This window comes from Eptatretus burgeri, chromosome 8 (assembly GCF_056783735.1).
Source record: "Eptatretus burgeri isolate ZD-2024b chromosome 8, Ebu_testis_v1, whole genome shotgun sequence".
Lineage (NCBI taxonomy): Eukaryota > Metazoa > Chordata > Myxini > Myxiniformes > Myxinidae > Eptatretus > Eptatretus burgeri.
The window spans coordinates 63,865,617-63,886,550 of record NC_140968.1 but is presented as its reverse complement, the minus strand read 5'-3'; the positions used below and the strand labels follow the sequence as shown (position 1 = coordinate 63,886,550).

Genomic DNA, 20,934 nt, shown 5'->3' with positions numbered 1-20,934 from the left:
AGTTTTTCGTTTTGAAATTATTTCAACTCCTAATTTATTTTGCTCCACCACAGGGGTTGTTCACGGGATGAGTTTGATCGCATGGTGAGGGGACAAGACTCATCAGTTGTTAACAAGGTGCAACAGACGTACTGGAAAACAAAGCAGGTTCTAATTCGGGCAACGGGAAAGAGAGAAGATGAGTATGTGGTGGCGAGTGATGCAGTCATCGATGCTAAACTGGAGGTGGGCAATCTCACATTTATCATCATTCCTGGCTGTCCATTATCCACATTAGAACCCTTATTTTATTTTTGTACAGGTGAGAATCAAGATAGCTTGAGCATTCATCTGCACCTGTAGTGTTACGAGTCTATCCTCGAGAATTAATGGAGGATAAATTAGAATATATATTTCATAGTACATGTTTGAATATGTGTGATGTAATTCTAGTGAGATGAAATGCGGTGAGCACGTGTTTGGAGGTCCTTGTCCTCCCCCGTCCCGATGTTTGTGTCTAAGCCTCCCCCCCTATAATCTAAGCCCCGTCTTCCCAACCTACCTATAAAAACGTGAACTGTGAGACTCCAACGGACAGCTGGGAGTGATTGTGGGAGTGCGGAACCGTACTGTGTGTGGAGTGGTGCCGCACAGTTCGTGTATTTTTTCCTTGTGTCTCGTCTTCTCCTTCTCTGTCCCACGTTCCTCTCCAAGTGAAAAGGTTAAGTCCATTGAAGTTCCGAGACCATTGTGTTTTATTGTTATTTATCATTAATTCGCTACTGGCTGTGATCGCTGCAAAATTGTCATGTTCTTCTCCCCCCATCCCCTTCCCTTGTTAATAAATCCCCGTTTTAATGCAAATGTGTGTGGTCATCGGGAAGCTGGAACCGAACCATAGCGCTTATCAATTGGCAGGATAACCCATTTAACGTGCAACTTGGGTCCTCGCTAAGCGTCCCCTTAAGCGGATCACCAACATTAAAGGCCCAGTCACACCTTGACGTTTGAGCCAGCAATGGCAACGTATTAAAATGTATGTAAAACGCTGGCTTACGTTGAACTTTTGATTTTTTTTTTTTAAAGATTCGGACGTATTCATAACGACTTGGTCTTATGCATAACGTATTAGTAACGGACACAGAACGTTTTGTTATGTTATAGATAACTTATACCAACGAATGCTGAACCTGTTGTCTGCCTTCACAACCTATGCCCAATGATAGTCTAACTTATGAATAGCGCGTTGTACGCATCGCCGACGATGACGTGGCGTAGGTTATGAAAAGGCTGCCGCACAACAATTCAAATCGTAACCGCCGCAGAAATGGAAGTGTCAACATCGCAGTCACACCTTGGCGATCTTGCCAGCGTATGCCGACCTCTGAAAAATGCGTCTAATACGCTGGCGCACGTCGAATACGGTTTGGTATGCGTGAATAGAACGCTAAAGTACGCTATCATGCATTGTAGTAAGTGGAGTACGTCTTGTAATTTTAAACACTAGTACGTGCCCGTAAAAAAAAAAAAAAAAAAAAAAAAGGTAATAAATAAATAAATAAACCACACAGGCCGTTTCTTCGCTCTCACGTGCCCATACGTGCGTGACCCGGAAGTTCAATGTTATTCGCAATTTATTTTTAATACAAAATTATTCAATTAGCGCCAACGTATTTTACCTTTTCGCAATGTCGTGGTAAGGAAAAACAAAAAGAGAAGAGAAGAGAGAGAAAAAATTTACTTCCTGGTTCGGAGCATACCAGCACTCTGATGTTCCCAAAATTTATACACCGTCTAATATGAAAACGATCATAACTTGGGCCATTGTGTTTATGCTCCGACTGAGGCGAGTGATCTCACCGTGAAGGATGCATTCTACGCCACATTCGAGTCTGTGGTTGATCAGTGCCCCAGACGAGATACACTTCTAGTCTTGGAGGATTTCAATGCATCGACTGGAACTGATAGGGACGGTTATGAGGTGTGTGTTGGTCCACATGGGTCAGGAACTATGAACCAGAATAGCACCAAGTTCCTTGACTTTGCAAGAAGTCATGGACTTAGGGTGGCTGGTTCATGGTTTCAGCGCCCACAAGCTCATCGCTGGACTTGGTATTCCAACGCTGGTGGTGTGGCAAAGGAGATTGACCATGTTGTCATTGACGGTCGTTGGAGGATGATCCAGAACTGCAGGGTCTACCGGAGTGCTCAGTTCCTCAATACTGACCACAGGCTTGTTGTAGCAACTCTAAAGCTGCACCTTAAATCCTGGAGAATGGTACCATCCCAGCCTCGGCTGGATGTTGCCAAGCTCAGGGATGAGAGGGTCGCTGAGGAGTTTGCGAACAGGCTGAGTGGACACTTGGGGGGTCTGGGTGCTTTGGGGGGGTCCTGAAGAGTTGTGGAGCGCCTTCAAGACCACCGTCCTTGATGTTGCCAGTGGATGCCTTGGAGTTCACCGCAGGGCAAAGAAGAATTTTGTCTCAAGGGACACTGGATACCATTGACCAGAGTCACAGGGCCAGGCTGAATGGCAGAGCTGAGCTGTTCAGGGAGCTGAGGCGTAAAACTGTACGTGCACTGAGGGTGGACAAGGAGGCCTATGTGCGAGGAATCTGTGAGGGGGTAGAGCATCACCTGTGGACAGGTGATTCTCGTCCTGCTTACAGGGGAATTCGCTCATTACCTTCATCCAAGCCCATCCCTCGGAGCACTGCAGTTCGAGCAGAGAGTGGTAGGCTCTTGACAGAGGAGTCTGAAGTGAAGGCCCGCTGGGCCGGTTACTTTGAGCGGTTGTACCAGGCTGATCCCCCAGCTGTCGAGTTGTACGTCAAGGGTGTTACAATCCCTGTTGCTGACCCTCGAATCAACTGTGGTCCACCTTCGCTTGTGGAAACACGGGCTGCGGTGAACCAGTTGAAATGGGGCAAAGCTTCAGGGATCTGTGGCATCCATGCTGAACTTCTCAAGGCTGGTGGGAATGCTGCACTCGTGTCGTTGCATGCAGTTTTGTGCTCTGCCTGGAACACAGGCATCATCCCAACTGATTGGAAGAGGGGCCTTGATGTCCCTCTCTGGAAAGGGAAGGGTGATCGCCAAGACTGCAACAACTACCGAGGGGTGACGCTGCTCTCAGTGCCGGGCAAGGTCTTTGCTCGGATAATTCTTGATAGGGTTCACCACCATCTGCTTGAGCACCAGCATCCGGAGCAGTCAGGCTTTACACCAAAGAGGTCAACGATTGACCGTATCCTTGCACTTCGTGTCCTCACCGAACGCAGATGAGAGTTTCGGCAGGGGCTGCTTGCAGCCTATGTTGATCTCTGTAAAGCGTTCGATTCAGTGAATTGGGATGTCCTCTGGAGGATTCTTGGTCTTCGTGGGGTGCCACCAAAACTGATCGATCTGATGTCTGAACTCTACTCTGGTGCTGAGAGTGCTGTGAAGTGTGGTGGTACCATCTCTGACTTGTTTCCAGTTGTTACTGGAGTTCGTCAGCGATGTGTACTTGCCCCCACACTTTTCAGCACTTGTATGGACTGGATTTTAGGGAGGATGTCGGAGAGATCAAGTTGCGGTGCATCGTTTGGCAATGTCATGATCTCGGACCTTGATTTTGCAGATGATGCAGTCATCTTTGCGGAGACTTTAGACATCCTCTTGGGGGCCTTCGAGGTGCTGAATGAGGGGTCGGAGCCGTTGGGATTACGGGTTTCTTGGGTCAAAACGAAGATCCAGGCTTTCGGTGACATCTTGGATGCTGCTGTCCTGTCTGTGTCTGTTTGTGGTGAGGATGTTGAGGTCGTGGAGAGATTCACTTACCTTGGCAGTGATATTCATGTCTCTGCTGGCTGCGAGTCAGAGGTCAATAGACGTCTGGGTCGGGCCTGGGGAGTCATGGATTCATTGGATCATGGGGTGTGGCGCTGCCGGTACCTGTGCGGGAGGACGAAAGTCCGAGTCTTCAGGTCCTTGGTACTTCCAGTCTTGCTCTATGGGTGCGAGACTTGGACTCTGACCAAGGATCTGAGATGGAGACTTAATTCCTTTGGTACCAGGTCTCTTCGGAGAATCCTTGGCTATCGCTGGTCGGATTTTGTGTCCAACGAGCGGTTGCTGAGAGAGACTCGGATGAGCTTTGTTACCTGCATAGTCCATGAGCGTCAGTTGCGGCTGTATGGACATGTGGCTCGTTTTCCTGACGTTAATCCTGCTCACCAGATTCTCTCAGCGAGGGAGTCTCATGAGTGGAGGAGGCCAGTGGGCCGACCACGTGCCTCATGGTTGCAGCAGGTTGACCATCATCTCAAGGAGATGGGGATGGGCCTGGCATCTGCCTGGGGGATGGCCAGACGGAGGCCCCTGGAGTACCGGCGGAAAGTGGACGTAGCAACGCGCTGTTCTGGCACATGCTCCCATACCTGACCTGGTTCGGAGCATACCAGCACTCTGATGTTCCCGAAATTTATACACCGTCTAATATGAAAACTATCATAACTTGGGCCATTGTGTTTATAAATGCGCATAAGAAATCGAGAAATTATTTGAATACACGAAGTCATCACTCTCCCGTACGAAGCCCTACGTTGTAACCCGTAATGGGGAACGTGGCTGTGCTTCCCTTCCCCATCGGCCACGCCCACGCAACAACTTGTCTTCCCATTGGTTGGTAAATAAATGGCCATAACTTGGGAACCACTTGTCCGATTAATATCAAACCTTGAAAAGGCACATCCTCAGGTCCCCAGCAATATACCTGGCAAGTTTCAATTAGATAGAAACAGCGGTTACACACACACAGAGATTGCTGGAATTATAGATAGATGTTGAAAATTTTACGACGCACTTGCCATATGACTCATGCTCCGGATGCGATAGGAATAAGTTGTACGCACGTTACGCGATCGTTGACACACATCGGCACACGTTACTTGTAAGGTGCTCATGAGTCGAAACACGTCAAGGTAATGGTTAGCGTCAGTGTTCCATACTCCCGGTTTTTTTTTTTTCCTTCGGTATGACGGTGTTCAGTGTTCAGTGTACAGTGTGGTTATGATTTAAATCGTTGAGCGGCAGCTTATTAATTATATTATATTATAACCGAACTAGAAATCGAAGTGTCAAAATCACCATCATACCGAAGAAGGAAGAAAAAATAAAAAAAAAGAATAAAACGGAGTCTGGAACACTGACTCCAACCATTACCTTGACGTGTTTCGACTTATGAGCACCTTACAAGTAACGTGTGTCTGTGTCACCGACCGCGTAACGTGAGTACAACATGTTACTCGTAGGTTAGAAATAAGTTTCGGGTACGCTAAACATTACCTCGACGTGTTTCGACTTATGAGTAACTTACAAGTAACGTGTGTCGACGTGTGTCAACGATCGCGTAACATGCCTACAACTTATGACCAGCGTTATGCGGAACGTGTGAGTCGTACGCTGGCATAAGTCTTAAAATTTCAAGCATGGAAAATTTGAGGACAACCGAAAAGTACAACGTTTAAAGCCAGCGAACAACGACGTATGGCAGTGTTTTTCAGCGTGCTCTCAATGTTATCAAAACTTACCCATAACTTATTCGACGTGTACCAGCGTTTCAGACAAATTTTCCAAAAATTGGCATAAGCTGGCTAAAACGTCAAGGTGTGACTGGGCCTTAACCGGCGGACGAGGGGACCTTTTCAATCCATACCCACCTGGGCGGTGTAACGGTTATTAAAGATGCTTGATCATGTCAGTACATGCCTGCTCTCTGCCAAGGATCATTTTGTCATTTTTGTGTGACAAATTATTTGCATACATTTGTTCATGTGATACTGCAGAGTGACTTTACTTAATTTATTAAAAACTAGCAAAAGGTATCCTCCTCCCACCTCCTCGCACCCTCTTCCTCCCTACCACTTCCTCTCCCTCCTCCTCCCATCTCCTCTTACCCCCCTCCCTCCGGACTGTCACCCCACCCTTTTCCCTCCTTCTCCCACTCCTCTCTTCTGCACTTCCACACCTTCCCCTCCCTCTTACTCCCACCCCTCCCTCCAGCCTCCCAATCCACCCCTCTCCCTTCCTCATCCCACTCTATCCCCTGCCTCCTCCCACTCCATCACCATCTATCCGGACTCCCACCCCCCCCCTCCCCCCCCTCTGGACACTCACCCCACACCTCTCTTCCCTCCAACTCACATCTCACCACTTCTTCTCCCTCCGGAATCCCACCCCTTCCCCTGCCTCCTCCCATCCCCCCACTTCCTTCCAGCCAAATTCCCACCCCTTCCCCGCAACAAGTAGTGGCTCGTATGTTCATAAGTTATAAATTGTGAGAAAATGACTGTTTTAAAACCACTAATAAGGTGTATTGTGGGAAAAAACAAAGGTTATCCTAAAACCTTTTACAGGGAAGATAACATCGTTCTTAGCTCCTAATGAAACGATATAACATCCGAAATGAAAGCAAGTCACATTGAAAAGTGAAACAATTCAAACCCAGGCTAGACGTGTGTGTGTGTGTGTGTGTGTGTGTGTGTGTGTGTGTGTGTGTGTGTGTGTGTGTGTGTGTGTGTGTGTGTGTGTGTGTGTGTGTGTGTGTGTGTGTGTGTGTGTGTGTGTGTGTGTGTGTACACATACCTCTCGGCCATCCTGCCGTGGTGTGGGGATTCATTGCTTTGTAACCACTCAACATTTTAAAATTCTCTCTTGAACTTGAAGTTTACTTGTCCCGTTGCTTTACTCATTCTAATCCTCTAATTGATTTTGTCTTGTTAACTCTGGGGATGTCCCCATGGAGAACCAAGCCTCGGTCACCACACCAACTGCTAACGCTGCAGAGCCTTCACCTGCTTAATTATTTTCATTGTTTTGACTTGTCCATGAAACCTGATGATGTACCGTCCTCCATAACATTGAATATGTGTCTCACCGGAATTCAAAAATGGATTCCTATGAGTTTTCTTTGACTCTTTGCTGCCAAGACTGACGAAGATCCTTGGATCTTCTTCTAATCTTCTAAAGATCTTCTAAAGTCCAATTTTCACACAAGATCCTTGGATCTTCGTCAGTCTTTGCAAAGCTTCAACCTCATGACATAGTGAAACTTGGAGGTTGTCACCTGATCACTGTTATTTTGGTCTCTAACCTAGGTGTCACAATGGACCTAACCCTTTAATTTCGCTATAATCTGCAAATCTATTTCCTTCCATTTGCCCAAATCTCATCATACCTAAGCCAGAAGATTAATGAAACGTTGGCTCGTGCTGTCGTGATATCACGTCTGAATTGTTGAAATTCCCTGCTCGCAGGCTTGCTTGCTTGCTTGCGTGCTTCTTCTTTCAGACCTATGCAATCCATGCAGAGTATAGCAGCCGGGTTTGTAGTTCAGACTTGAAAACTAGATCTCTCAACTCTCAAGACTCTTGACTCGGTCACTGGCTTCCAGCACATCATCGAATCTATTTTGAAATTGTATTAATAAGCTTTAAACCGAAACTTTACATGGTTACTGTATATATCGTCCATTACTACACTTTACACAACTGCAAGAGAGCTACGGTCCAGCACCGGGAATCCTCTCGTCTGTCCCCGCATCAAGGTGAAGAATTTTTGCTGATTGATTATTTTATAGTTATGCTGTTGAAGTCTCTGAGACTTTTATAATTCACACTACCTGGTCAGTCACAGTTAATAAATCTCTTTTGAAGTCTTGTCTTTTTGCAGTTGCTTTTTATTAATCTCTATCCTCGTTCATGTCATTTTTTTATATTCCATACTAATTGTTTTTATTCCGCTTATTTGCAAAGTACGCCTGGTGTTTGCTTCATGACTAGAGTGCTGTGCTTGGGATCCGAGGGTCCTGAGTTCAAATCCCGCTTGTCAGTTGAATTAATACCAGGTGGGGTTGACTCTGCCTGTCATCCTTCCGAAGTCGGCAAAATGAGTGCCACCTTTCTGGTATCCTGTGTCTGAGTGGTGACCCGTCCAGGGTTCTGCCCAATAGCCAAGGAGACTGCTAAGGCAGCTCCAACGCTCTGCACAGAGTATGGTCCCAATGGATGGATGGATTTGTGAAGTGCTGAGAGACTTTTTATTTAAAATGAAAATTGCTTTTTAAAAGTAAATTGAATATAATTTTCTGTATATATATTTCCTTGTAATGGATAATATTGCTTCATCAAAAATGCTGGTTATTATTTTGCATTGGATCAAGACTCATGAAAAGTATGTGCCTGCTTGTTTTTGCTTCTTTTAAAGGTTTTTCGATCAGTACAGAGGACGTGCCTGGATTTGGTGAAAGTTGCTGAAATGTACCAGCACAGACTATTTGGTAAGGTATCGTGTAGAAGGGGGAAAATGGGGTTTTGGGGGTGGGGGGGCAAAAGTCCTCCCATTTTCTTTGCGAATATGATATTTGGATGGCTTCTAAAGTCCAATTTTCACACAATACCATTATCTGCATGTGTGTGTTTGTATTACCGGTGTTATACCTTTTTTGCACCGAGTGCAAATGGATTTTTGGACACCTATTAACCCCAACATGTGTGGTAGCTGTTGCACAAGCAGAGCATGAGATGGGTCGGTTCTTGAAGATCAAGGGGAAAGAAGACAAGACCAAAGCTGGACAAATGATGGAGGCAACTGGCCGTGCCCTTTGCAACTCTTCACAACACAGGTGAGAGCAGCCGGCAGGAAGAAAGTTATTAAAATTATTTTTATATTCTTCTTCTTAACTGACAATTTGTGGCTGTCACAACAGTGGCCTGGTAGTTTTCCTTTGACTTGACTCTCTCCGCTTCCAGAAGCTCAAACACGAATCCTTAACAGGTAGCGCTACATTCAAAGTGCACCACCCCCATGTCAAATAAACAATTAACAATCCTTCAGCGCGTGGCATTGCCAGTGCCCGGCGATGCCACTTTGCGGCACACGGAGTCTGAATTGGGAGGGAGCAGTGCACAATAATTGATTGATTAATTCCATAATTAAAATAAATAATTATCGTAAAATAATTTCTCAATCAAATGCCTAATAGCATACCTAAACAACCACTGTTTCATCCAAATCTGTAACTTTTTGAAAATTAAGTAATGAATCAAAAAATGAATAATTAATTGATTAATCAATAAATCAAAAATACCCTTTATAGCCAAAGCACGTGGTCACTGTCATGTCCAAATATCAGCTTCCTCGCTTAAAATATGCCTGAGATATTGCCGGGATGAGAAATAAAATAAATAAGTAATTAATAAATTGATAATAATTAAGTAATTAATCAAATAATTGATTAATCAAAAAATAAAGAATATCGTTTTGCTAAAGCACATCTTCACTTTTGTCCCCACATTTCAGCTTTATTGCTCAAAGGATGGCAGAGATAACACTCAGACAAGCAAGAAAGAAAATAATAAAAAATACCCTTTCCAGCCAAATCACTTGGTTACCGGCATGTCCAAATATCAGTTTCCAAGCTGAAAAGGTGCCTGAGATATTGCCGAGATGAGAAATAAAATAAATAAGTAATTCATAAAATCGATAATAATGAAGTAATTAATTGATGAATCAAAAATAAAGAATATCGTCTTTGCTAAAGCACATCTTCACTTTTGTCCCCGCATTTCAGCTTTATTGCTCAAAAGATGGCTGAGATAACACTCAGACAAGCAAGAAAGAAAATAATAAATCAATAAACCAATGCCACCCGCAGGGTGACCCGTATCTTGCCAAAAGGTGACCACGTGTGACTTCTTTCAGGTCACACTGAGGTGAACAGAGCTGCTATCCACCAGGAGCGACTCCTTGAGGAATATCTGCCTATGAGAGATTCCGAAGAGAATCGTTCTACAGAGTAACCATGAAAAATATGTGTTTGCCTCATAACGTCACCAAATGATGTCATAATGTCTCAAGCTTGACATATCTAGAAAGCACTCATCGAGGTGTTCAATTTGAGGTACTACACGATATGGTTCCTAAAACTTGAAAATTTGACCTTGGGGTCAAATATGTTTGACCTTAGGTGCAAACCATGAAGGTCAAGGCCAATCGCCACTAAAAATTAATCAGCTGAGCGCCAGACCATGAACTATATTCCCATGAAGTTTGAAGATGATCCGATCAAAATTACTCAAAAAATAAGGGTTTCGTCGACTCCCCTGATTTGCGACAGTGACCTTGACCTTCAAAATTGTATGCGCTGAAAGGGACCTCTATAGGCCTCTGATATGTGAAGTTACAAAAATTTCCAATGATAACTGTGCTCTGCAGAGTGATTTATACATGATTACAGACCCCAAAAAATAAAAAAACGTATGAAGGTCAAGGCCAATTGCCACCAAAAAATTAATCATCTGAGCGCCAGACCATGAACTATATTCCCATGAAGTTTGAAGACGATCCGATCAAAATTACTCAAAAAAATAAGGGTTTCGTCGACTCCCCTGATTTGCGACAAAGTGACCTTGATCTTCAAAATTGTATGCGCTGAAAGGGACCTCTATAGGCCTCTGATATGCGAAGTTACAAAAATTTCCAATGATAACTGTGCTCTGCAGAATTTTTTATACGTGATTACAAACAGACAAACAAACAAACAAAAAAACATACAAGCTGACTAACATATCTTGCAAAAACTTCGTTTTGGCAAGATAAAAATACCCTTTCCAGCCAAATCACTTGGTTACCGGCATGTCCAAATATCAGTTTCCAAGCTGTAAAGGTGCCTGAGATATTGCCAAGATGAGAAATAAAATAAATAAGTAATTCATAAAATCGATAATAATGAAGTAATTAATTGATTAATCAAAAGACAAAAAATATCGTTTTGCCAAAGCACTTCTTTACTTTTGTCCCCAAATTTAAGCTTCTGAGATATCACCTGGACAAACAAACAAACAAACAAACAAATGAAATTGCTCATTGAGCGAGGAATTGTCAGAATAACTTTGTCAAATCTCCACGATCTCAGAAAAAAAACAAAAACCTGGAAATCAATTTGGTTCTTACAAGTCGATAGTGCTACTGTTTAATGAGTTGTAGCACTTAGTTTGGTCATGATCATAACTTGGAAGTCAATTGGACTTGAAATGGCGTTTTTATCGCAATTTGAAAGTTTTGACTCGATCCCGGATCCACGTCATGCATTGCCTTGATATTGAATTGGGAAGGAGCGGTGTACAATACTGTTGCCTTCAGCCAGATATGAACGCATTGCCTTGGTGTTACGATCTCTCCGTCCTCTCCACTAAGCTTCCATAATACCCTTGATAATCGATTGGAATAAAGCACCTCTGTATTTTGAAGCCATCAATGCATCCTTTTTTTTAATGCGAAATTTGAATTGATGATCCTAAACCAAAAATAATTTGTGCATTTTTGCTGTCATCTTGATGCTTTGAATCTTACTGAAAACTTACCAAAAGTAGTATCACTACGTAGCACATAAGCACTCAAATATGCACAAATGTGTAATTGCAGGTTGTCCTTAGGACATCCACTGGCTCGACTTCACCAGGATGTGGAGACTTTTCAGTGCCGTGCAGTTGAGGATATGTGGCAAACGGTACAGCGGATGGAAGCAGCACGGACCGAATATCGTGGAGCACTCCTCTGGATGAAGAACATCTCACAAGAGCTCGACCCTGACACCTACAAGCAGTTGGAGAAGTTCAGAAAGGTCTGCTTGCTTAAGTATATGAAGAATTTATTCGTGTTGTTGCTCTACCAGTAAAACATACCAACATAGTTGTTGAAAAGTAAGCCGCCATTTTTTTGGTATATATATGTGCCTCAATAGTGTTAATAAAATAAATATTCTGACTGTGCACAGAATTATGGTTAAAATCTCATGTCATTCCGAACACAATCTATCAAAAATAATTATTTATTTCATCATAATTATCTCCGCCACCGAAGGTGGATGGAGGTTAGGTTATGTTTTTCACCCCCGTCTGTCTGTCTGTCTGTTTGTCACTTGCAAAATCGAAGATTTTTCAAGTATATTGGTCAGTCGATTTTGTTGTTATGTCTTTGTTTGTTTGTCAATCGCCTACAGGTCACGATTTAAAAACCGATCTTCACCAAACTTTACGAAGTTGTAGAGGCAGTCTCAACTGAGAAGCCGATTGATTTTGAGGTCAAAGGTCATCTTGAGGTCGAATTTCTAAAATCGTCATTTTTCATCTCATTGACTTGATATTTGAACAGGATTTGCATATTGGGTCACTGAATTTGGAAACCAACCATTTTTGAGATCAAAGGGTCGCAAGTTCTAAAATCATCAATTTCAATGTGGAAAAAAAATCGATTTTCATCCAATTTGCCTGAGCTTTGATTAAGATTGTCAATTTGAATCTTGAGGAAATGAAGAATTTGATATGTCCATGGCAACCTTTCGAAAGGGGTGTGGACTTTGCAAGTATCATGCTCTGCACGACGTCTTTTTTCTTGTTTAGATCCAAAAACGATACATAACAAACTAGAAGAGTGCATTCCACTGCCATGTAATGCCTGATCCACAAGAACATTTTGGGCCCAATACATTTTGGACATATCATGCTACATGACGTTTTTGGCCCCATCTCCCAGTGGTGAAGAATCACTTTAAAAAATAAAATAATTATCATGTCCAGATCCGGACATGGATCTTCACCAAGATATAATCAATTCGTCATGATCACACACACCCCACCTGTCCACCAAGTTTCATCCGAATCAGTCCACAACTTTTTGAGATATTCTGCTATATATTAGTTTAGCCCTATCTCTCAATGGTGAAGAATCACTTAAAAAAATTATCAGATTCGGATCTTCACCAAAATTGAATCAATTCTTCCTTGTCACACAACAAACTTGCCCAACAAATTTCATCCAGCTCCATCCACAATTTTTTGAGATCCTGCACACAGACAAACAGAGAGGGGTGAAAAACATAACCTCCTTCACCTTTGGTGGCAGAGGTAAATATCTCAAAAAGTTGTGGACAGATTCGAACAAATTCCAATCTGGATCCAATAATTTTTAAAGTGATTTTTCACCATTGAGAGATAGGGCTATAAAGCACATATAAGCAGGTTGTCTCAAAAGGTTATAGACAGATTTGTACAAAACTTGGTAGATTAGTTGGTTATGTGACGAGAACAAGACGATTAAATTTTAGTTCAGGTCCAAATCCAGACCCGGCCTATCGGTGGGATCGAAAAAGTAAAGTAATCAGCTTGGCGAAGTTGTGCGCTCTATCGAGTGAATGACAATTGGCAATTTTAGAAATTTGGCCTATGTTGACCTTTTGATCTGTGTTGACCTCAAAAATAATAGGTGGTTGAATTCAGTGACCTGATATGGAAATCCTCTTCAAATTTGAAGTCAATCGGATGAAAATTGAGGATTTTAGAAATTTGATAGAGTTGTTGACCTTTGGCCCATGATGATCTTTTGACCTTTTGATCTAAAAATGGATTCTGCTTGATCACAAACTCCATCTTTTAATGAAGTTTCATGAAGATCGGTTTAAAATTATGACCTGTCAGTGATGAATAGTGAGCAGAAAAACAAACGGAAGCGATCAACATACCTGTCAAAATTTCTTTCTTTTTTTTTGCAAAGTAAAAGACTCACAGACAAATGGACATACACACTACATGGCGAAAAGCATGTGGCTACCCCTTCTAATTAGTGGTTTTGGCTATTTCAGCCACACCCATTGCTGATAGGTGTATACAATCAAGCAGAGCCATGCATTCACCATCGACGAACATTGGCGGGACAATGGGCCATGCTGAAGAGCTCAGGGACTTCCAACATGGCACTGTCTTAGGATGCCACCTTTACAACAAGTCAGTTCGTCAAATTTCAGCCCTGCTCGAGCTGACCTAGTCAACTGTAAGTGCTGTTATTGTGAAGTGGAAAGATTTAGGAGCAACAACCGCTCAGCTGCAAAGTGGTCGGCCACACAAACTCACAGAACGGGACAGCTGAGTGCTGAAGCGCGTAGCGAGGAAAAATTGTCTGTCGTCGGTTGCAACACTTCGTACGGAGTTCCAAACTGACTGGAAGCAAGGATAGCACAAGCAATGTTTGTCGAGGGGTTCATGAAATGCGTTTACATTTATGAGCATCTTCGCACAAGCCTAAGAATACCATGCACAATGCCAAGCGTCTGCTGGAGTGGTGTAAAACTCACCGCCGTTGGACTCTGGAGCAGTGGAAACGCATTCTCTGGAGTGATGAATGGCGCTTTACCATCTGCCTGTCCAGCGGATGAATCTGGGTTTGGCGGATGCCAGGAGAACGCTACCTGCGCAAATGCATAGCACCAACTGTAAAGGTTTGTGGAGGAGGAGTAATGCTCTGGGGCTGTTTTTCATGGTACGGGCTCGGCCCCTTAGTTACTGTGAAGGGAAATCTTAACGCTACAGCACACAATGACATTCTAGAGTCAAGACGATTACGTGCTTCCAAATTTGAAGTAACAGTTTGGGCAAGGCCCTTTCCTGTTTCAGCATGACAATGCCCACGTGCACAAAGCGAGTTCCATGCAGAAATGGTTTGTCGAGATCAGTGTGGAAGAACTTGACTGAGAGCCCTGACCTCAACCCCATCGAACACCTTTGGGATTAATTGGAACGCCGACTGGGAGCCAGACCTCATTAATGCTCTTGTGGCTGAATGGGAACAAATCCCCCCAGCAACGTTCCAACATCGAGCGCAAAGCCTTCTCAGAAGAGTGGAGGCTGTTACAGCAGCAAAGGGGGATCAACTCTATATTAATGCCCATGAATTTGAAATGCGATGTTGGATGAGCAGGTGTCCACATACTTTTGGCCAAGGTGTGTGTGTGTGTGTGTGTGTGTGTGTGTGTGTGTGTGTGTGTGTGTGTGTGTGTGTGTGTGTGTGTGTGTGTGTGTGTGTGTGTGTGTGTGTGTGTGTGTGTGTGTGTGTGTGTGTGTGTGTGTGTGTGTTTCTGTATGTAAATACTTTTGAGCATTTGACCACCCCTTGTGCGATCACTTGTCCTTCCCTTCCTCCTGTTACACATTCCCACCCCACATACTTTCCACCAACTGCCAATATCCTTCCCTGATCCTGTCTAATTTTTATATTTTTCTCAATTCTATCACCACCAGCCTTACCCACACCTTTCATTGGATATATATATATATATATATATATATATATATATATATATATATATATATATATATATATATATATATATATATATATATGATGTAGATGTCACCTCATTAATTTTGAAGCTGGTGCACTCTTTCAAATTTTGTAATTTAGTGATGGATAGAAGTGCCTAAAGAATTATTATACAAGACGATTAGATCAGTTGCATTGATCAGTTTACTTTGGAGCCGAGTTTAAAAGGACTCATCTTTAAATCTCCAACATCCTCAAGTGGAAAGGTGAAGTTGGTGGTAATTACAAATTAGAAATTTTGATCAACAAATATATATATATATATATATATATATATATATATATATATATATATATATATATATATATATATATATATCTATCTATTTGAAGTATTGTTTAAATGAATTTAATGTGAAGACAAGCTGACATTCAATTTGTGGTGACGTTATGAGTTGCTTTTTTTTTTTTGTTGTTGTTGATGTTCTTGTTTACTGAGTACAAGCTGGAGCTTTTTGCAGCTTCATGCCAATTGGACAGTGAAACGATCGATGCTTTGTTGTAAACAGGTGCAAACCCAGGTTCGTACCACAAAGGAACGTTTTGACAAGCTCGCGCATGATGTGGGCCAAAAGGTGGACTTGCTTGGAGCAAGTCGTTGCAACCTGTTGTCTCAGACTTTGGTGAATTACCAGGTATCGGTGCTTTATTTAATTTTTTTTTATCATGGTCGGTATTTGATGGAGATTTCAGCAACCGGCATGTATGATTAAAGCAAGAAATTTTGGTTCTTTAAAATCATTTTCCACGTGGTAGAAAATGAGGAGACGCCGCGTTGTTTTACCCCAAAGTGAATATTTTTGTGCGTTATAATTTATTTTGGTTATAACTTATTACAGTGTTAACATTTTGTCTGCGAAGACTTAGGTGGTGGTCGATAGCAGGGGAAACTGAGTAGATGTTTCCTGTTATGCATCGCTCAAACTTCGTTTTTCTTTCCAATAAATGCTGGCGATGATATACCTCCACTAAAACAGGTGTCCCATCCATGATACCTCATTTGACCCTGCTATTTTAGAATATTTCTTGACTTGTAAATTTAGAAAACAAAACAAAACTGCATTACTTCAAAAAGCTGAAAAACTTTGTTACTTAGGATGTAATAGTAAATTTTAAAACTTGGTTGGATAAAATCAGGTCAGAATGTGTGGGCTTTGTTGATGACCGCGTACAACTAACTCGCAAGGGGAAGTGTGCAACCATCCATTCATCCATCCATCGGGACCATACTCTGTAGAGCGCTGGTGCTGCTGAAGCAGTCTCCTTGGCTATTGGGCACAATCCTGGACGGCTCGCCACTCCGACACAGGATACCACCAAGCTGGCACTCATTTTGCTGACCTAGGAAGGATGACAGGCAGTCAACCCCACCTGGTATTAATTCAACAGCTGAGTGGGATTTGAACTCGGGATCCTTGGATCCTAAGCCCATCACCCTAACCATTCAGCCAACACCAGTCATAGTGTGCAACCACAGCATTTTAAAGTATCACTTTTGAACACGTTTCTGCCCTTCAGGCTTCATCAGCAAAATAATATAATGAGCAGAGGTACCCACACCTTGTGCGGAAGGAATTTGGAGTTTAGATGATGATGATGATTATGGTGTGAGTCGTCGCTTTTGACAAAACTCTCCCCTTAGTTGGTGTGCTCATTAAGCATTGTGTGTTGTGCGATGGCTGTGTAGTGCAACACGGAACCCACAACGTCTACTCTAAGGCCTAAGTCACATTTGCTCTACGGCGAGGATACGGCGGCCGTACGCCCTCTGAATTGACAGAAACGTGCGGTGGCCTCAGGGTGGCCCTACGCCGTGTGGCTATCTTTTACAGGCCATAGGGGTCGCCGTGGAATTATAACGTGGAGTTATAACTTTTTTCATTTCTACGTTCGCTGTAGCAATTCGACAAGCCGAAAAACATAACGTTTAAAAAAAAAAAAATTAACCCACTCGTTACCGTCTGTCTGGCCGCACGGTCGCCTTGGCCCCCCTGCGGTTGCCTTGCGGGCACCTTGAGGCTACCTTGTGTCTGCCTTGAAAATTATATGGCCGCCGCAGGGCCCCCTTAAGGTCACCGTGCGACATCAAATCAAAGACCGTATGGCACCCCCACATTTTCGGTCTCCACAATTTATAAATACGCCGTGCGGCTCCCCGAAAAATAAAAACATATGTGACTGCTACATTGTGTGACCGTGGAAATACTGCAGCTGCCGTATAATTGCTAGTGGCCGTAGATTTTGGAGACCCCACGGCCGCCGTGGCAAATGTGACTTAGGCCTAAACATCGCATGTCAAGGCTGTTCCATGCAGAGGTGGACATTGGCAGGTTTTGTTTTTTTGTTTCTGTTGTCTCCCACAATCAAAGTAGTTCAGACCTTTGTGGCAAATATTAGTAGGTTGAGGAGGTTGGCACCACCAAACTTGAAAACCTTAGAAGGGAGACCATCGTCGCCAGGGTCCTTTCCAGATGACATTGATAGCTCCGGTGACCTCTATTTTAGTTGGAGGGTGAGCAAGGTCTTCTAATATAGGCTGCTGGAGGAGAGAGAGTCAATGGCCACATCTGAGATTGAGGAGGGACAATTAAGAACACCATTAAAGTGTTGATCATAGCACTTCAGGATCTTGTTTGGATTTGTGATTAGATGCTGGCCGTCTGAGCTACGGAGTGCGGCGATACATGTGAGAAAACTGTCCATAAACTGCGTTTAGACCAGCATAGAAGTGCTTGAGATTCTTTCTATCGGCTGCTTCCTGAATTTCTTCCACTCTTGCTGCCCACCAGCTGTCTTTCATGGAACATAGTCTTGACTGTGAGTCTCCTAAGTTGCCAGTAAGATGAGTGTTTCCTCACTGAGCCTCTGTCATCATTCCAGCGAAGATGAGCTGCATGCATGGGGTTAAGTAAACTTTTGATATATGGAGACGTTCTTGTCAAACCAGTCTTTGTGACTACGCTAAACAAAACTGAGAACATCAGCAGCTGACCTGAAGGTCCATCCATCCATCCAGCCATTGTGACCATACTCTGTGCAGAGCGTTGGTGCTGCCTAAGCAGTCTCCATGGTTATTGGACACAATCCTGGACGGGTCGCCACTCCAACACAGTATACCAGCATGCTGGCACTCATTTTGCCGACCTCGGAAGGATGACGGGTCGAGTTAACCCCACCTGGTATTAATTAAACAGCTGATTGGGATTTGAACTCGGGACCCTAGGATCCAAAGCCTGCCACCCGAACCATTAAGCCACAACCAGGCATACAGTCGTCAGAGGTTCACTAATACCAGTTGGGACAGTATCTCGAAGATTTATATGTTTGGTTTTAATCGCAAAACCAACACCTGCCTGATGACTCACTTTCTGGCTTTCCACTCCAGTAGAACTTATAGCCAGAGCCTCGTTCCTCAAGATGGGATACACCAGGTAGACGAGTCTCACTGAGTGCTGCAATGTCTATCCCATATCGCTCCAGTTCACGGCCAATAACGGCTGTTCGACGTTTGAGGTGGCTGCTGTTGTCTTGTCTTATAATGCACGCACATTCTGGGCACAGAAATTTAACATCTTGATGCTACATTTGTAAGGCTTCTTTTTATTTGTTAATTTATTTTCATTTGATGTTTCTCGATCGCAGAGATGGATGACCAACCTGCCGCAGTAGGCAGGTAAGCCAAAGTGGAGCAAGATTTCTTTGGGGAACGTTTTATATCCCCTTCTCCATGTGGAGAGAGCAGTGCCACCCCTAAACAGGGCTGCTCTGACACCCAAGCAGGATATGAATGTTATTGTTGCTCCTGGTCAATGACAAAACGAACATCACACTTGGACCGCCATACGTCTGGACTCGTGATTAGGGACTTCCAGCAGCCATCCTCTGCCTATCACCGACATCACTCCTCCCTCGCTGCAGGACTTAGATCAAAATAGGTGGTGAGTCGGTGAGCATGTGAGCAAGTCTCAATGAAGGGAAAAATAATCTGCACAAAGAAGAGATCAAGGTGAGAGAGAGAGGTGTGTGTGCCATCCCTCTACCACTCTCTATTCCGATGAGCATCGTTGGCTTCAGGTGCAGTGAATGCAACGTGAAGCCTGATGCACATAGGCACAGCAAACTGGTCAGGTCGTGGGCATGATGACTGCTGCCGTTAATAACCATAATGGACACAGCTGTCTGCAGATAGTGCACAGTGGTGCCTAAATTGGTGCCACCACAGACTTTCATGGGCACATTTATCCACAATGTAGCACTGCCCAAGCTGACTGACGTGTGCAGTTTGATATCTGAGTGCCCTTCTCATAGCCTGAGCCTAAAGAGGCTTCCCCCACAAGGCAGTGGGGATGCGTTACCCTGGACAAGGGCCCATACCAGGTTCTGTCAGCCAGAGCTGCAGCTGAGCCCGGGACTCGCATACGGCAGGGACATCACTCCCCGAGGCAGCTGAAAAACAGATACCCTGCTACCCTGCTGGAGTTTAGATACAAGATGATGGTTTGTAATCCTGCCTACCACCAGGTGGCGCTATTATGATGCACATTTACATAGCGAAAATTGGGGTCTTCCCCCCACCTTGATCCCTCTACCCTGTAGATTTGAAAATGTTTTATTCCATTTCCATTTGCCAAGAGGATTCCAACGGTATTCAATTTGATGAGGTTACTACAGGTGGGGTCGAATCTATCGATAGACAGACAGAAAATAGAACTTTATATACATAATATAATCATTAATACAACATGATGAATAATCTATATAAAAGAGCGATATATAACATGATGAATAATCTATATAAAAGAGATGTATATATATTATATAATATAACATGATGAATAATCTATATAAAAGAGCGATATATAACATGATGAATAATCTATATAAAAGAGATGTATATATATTATATAATATAACATGATGAATAATCTATATAAAAGATGTATATATATAACATGATGAATAATGTATATATATATATATATATATATGTATATATATATATATATATATAATATAACATGATGAACTATAATGGGCACTCGTAGAGAGCATATACCTTTGCCACCGCTACTGTTTTGTTCTTGGCATAAGAGTGTGGGGAACAGAACAAGGAGCATTTTGGTGCTGATTTCATACGAATCGGATAAGAATTGACTGCGTTATGATAAAAATACGCACATCTGCAAGGTTGTGACCCCCCCCCCAACCGCGAGTGAGGGCAATTATGTCATTGTGTCAAGTTGCATATCACAAGATTGGGCATTAAATTCTGAACATTTTGGCATTAGTTTCATGCAAATTGGATAAAAATTGACCGATATGGTAAAAAGACGATTTTGACCTTTTCATGACCTTGACCTTTGACCCGATTGCTCCCAAAATCTAATCAAATGGTCCTTGGCTAATAACCAATCATCCCACCAAATTTCATGCAATTCGGTTTAATACTTTTTAAGTTATGTGAATAACAAACAAATAAATAATCATTGGCATCTCCCACAAACATATATTTTGGTACTGATTATAATGTCAGGATTTGGGACATTTTCTTTTAAAAACAAGGGTAATGAGGTAATTGTCATGTCGCCCATCACAAGATTGGGCAATGAATTCTGAACATTTTGGCATCGGTTGCATGCCAATTTGATCAAAATTGACCGCGCTATGGTAAAAATACGAAGTTGACCTTTCCGTGACCTTGACCTTTGACCCGATCGCTCCCAAAATCTAATCAATTGTTCCTTGGATAATAACCCATCA

At 43.0% G+C, this 20,934-nt stretch overlaps 1 protein-coding gene across 5 annotated transcripts in view; it reads left to right on the top strand.

The window, feature by feature from the left end:
• The window catches only part of LOC147021882 (islet cell autoantigen 1-like), an 81,657-nt gene that overhangs the window by 13,916 nt on the left and 46,807 nt on the right, over positions 1–20,934 (top strand). For all 5 annotated transcript variants that reach the window (XM_085892300.1, XM_085892304.1, XM_085892301.1 and 2 more), the window contains 5 exons: positions 54–225; positions 8,227–8,299; positions 8,521–8,644; positions 11,446–11,644; positions 15,684–15,809. In XM_085892300.1, the coding sequence (XP_085748426.1) occupies positions 54–225; positions 8,227–8,299; positions 8,521–8,644; positions 11,446–11,644; positions 15,684–15,809 (694 nt within the window). The remainder of the gene's footprint in view (positions 1–53; positions 226–8,226; positions 8,300–8,520; positions 8,645–11,445; positions 11,645–15,683; positions 15,810–20,934) is intronic.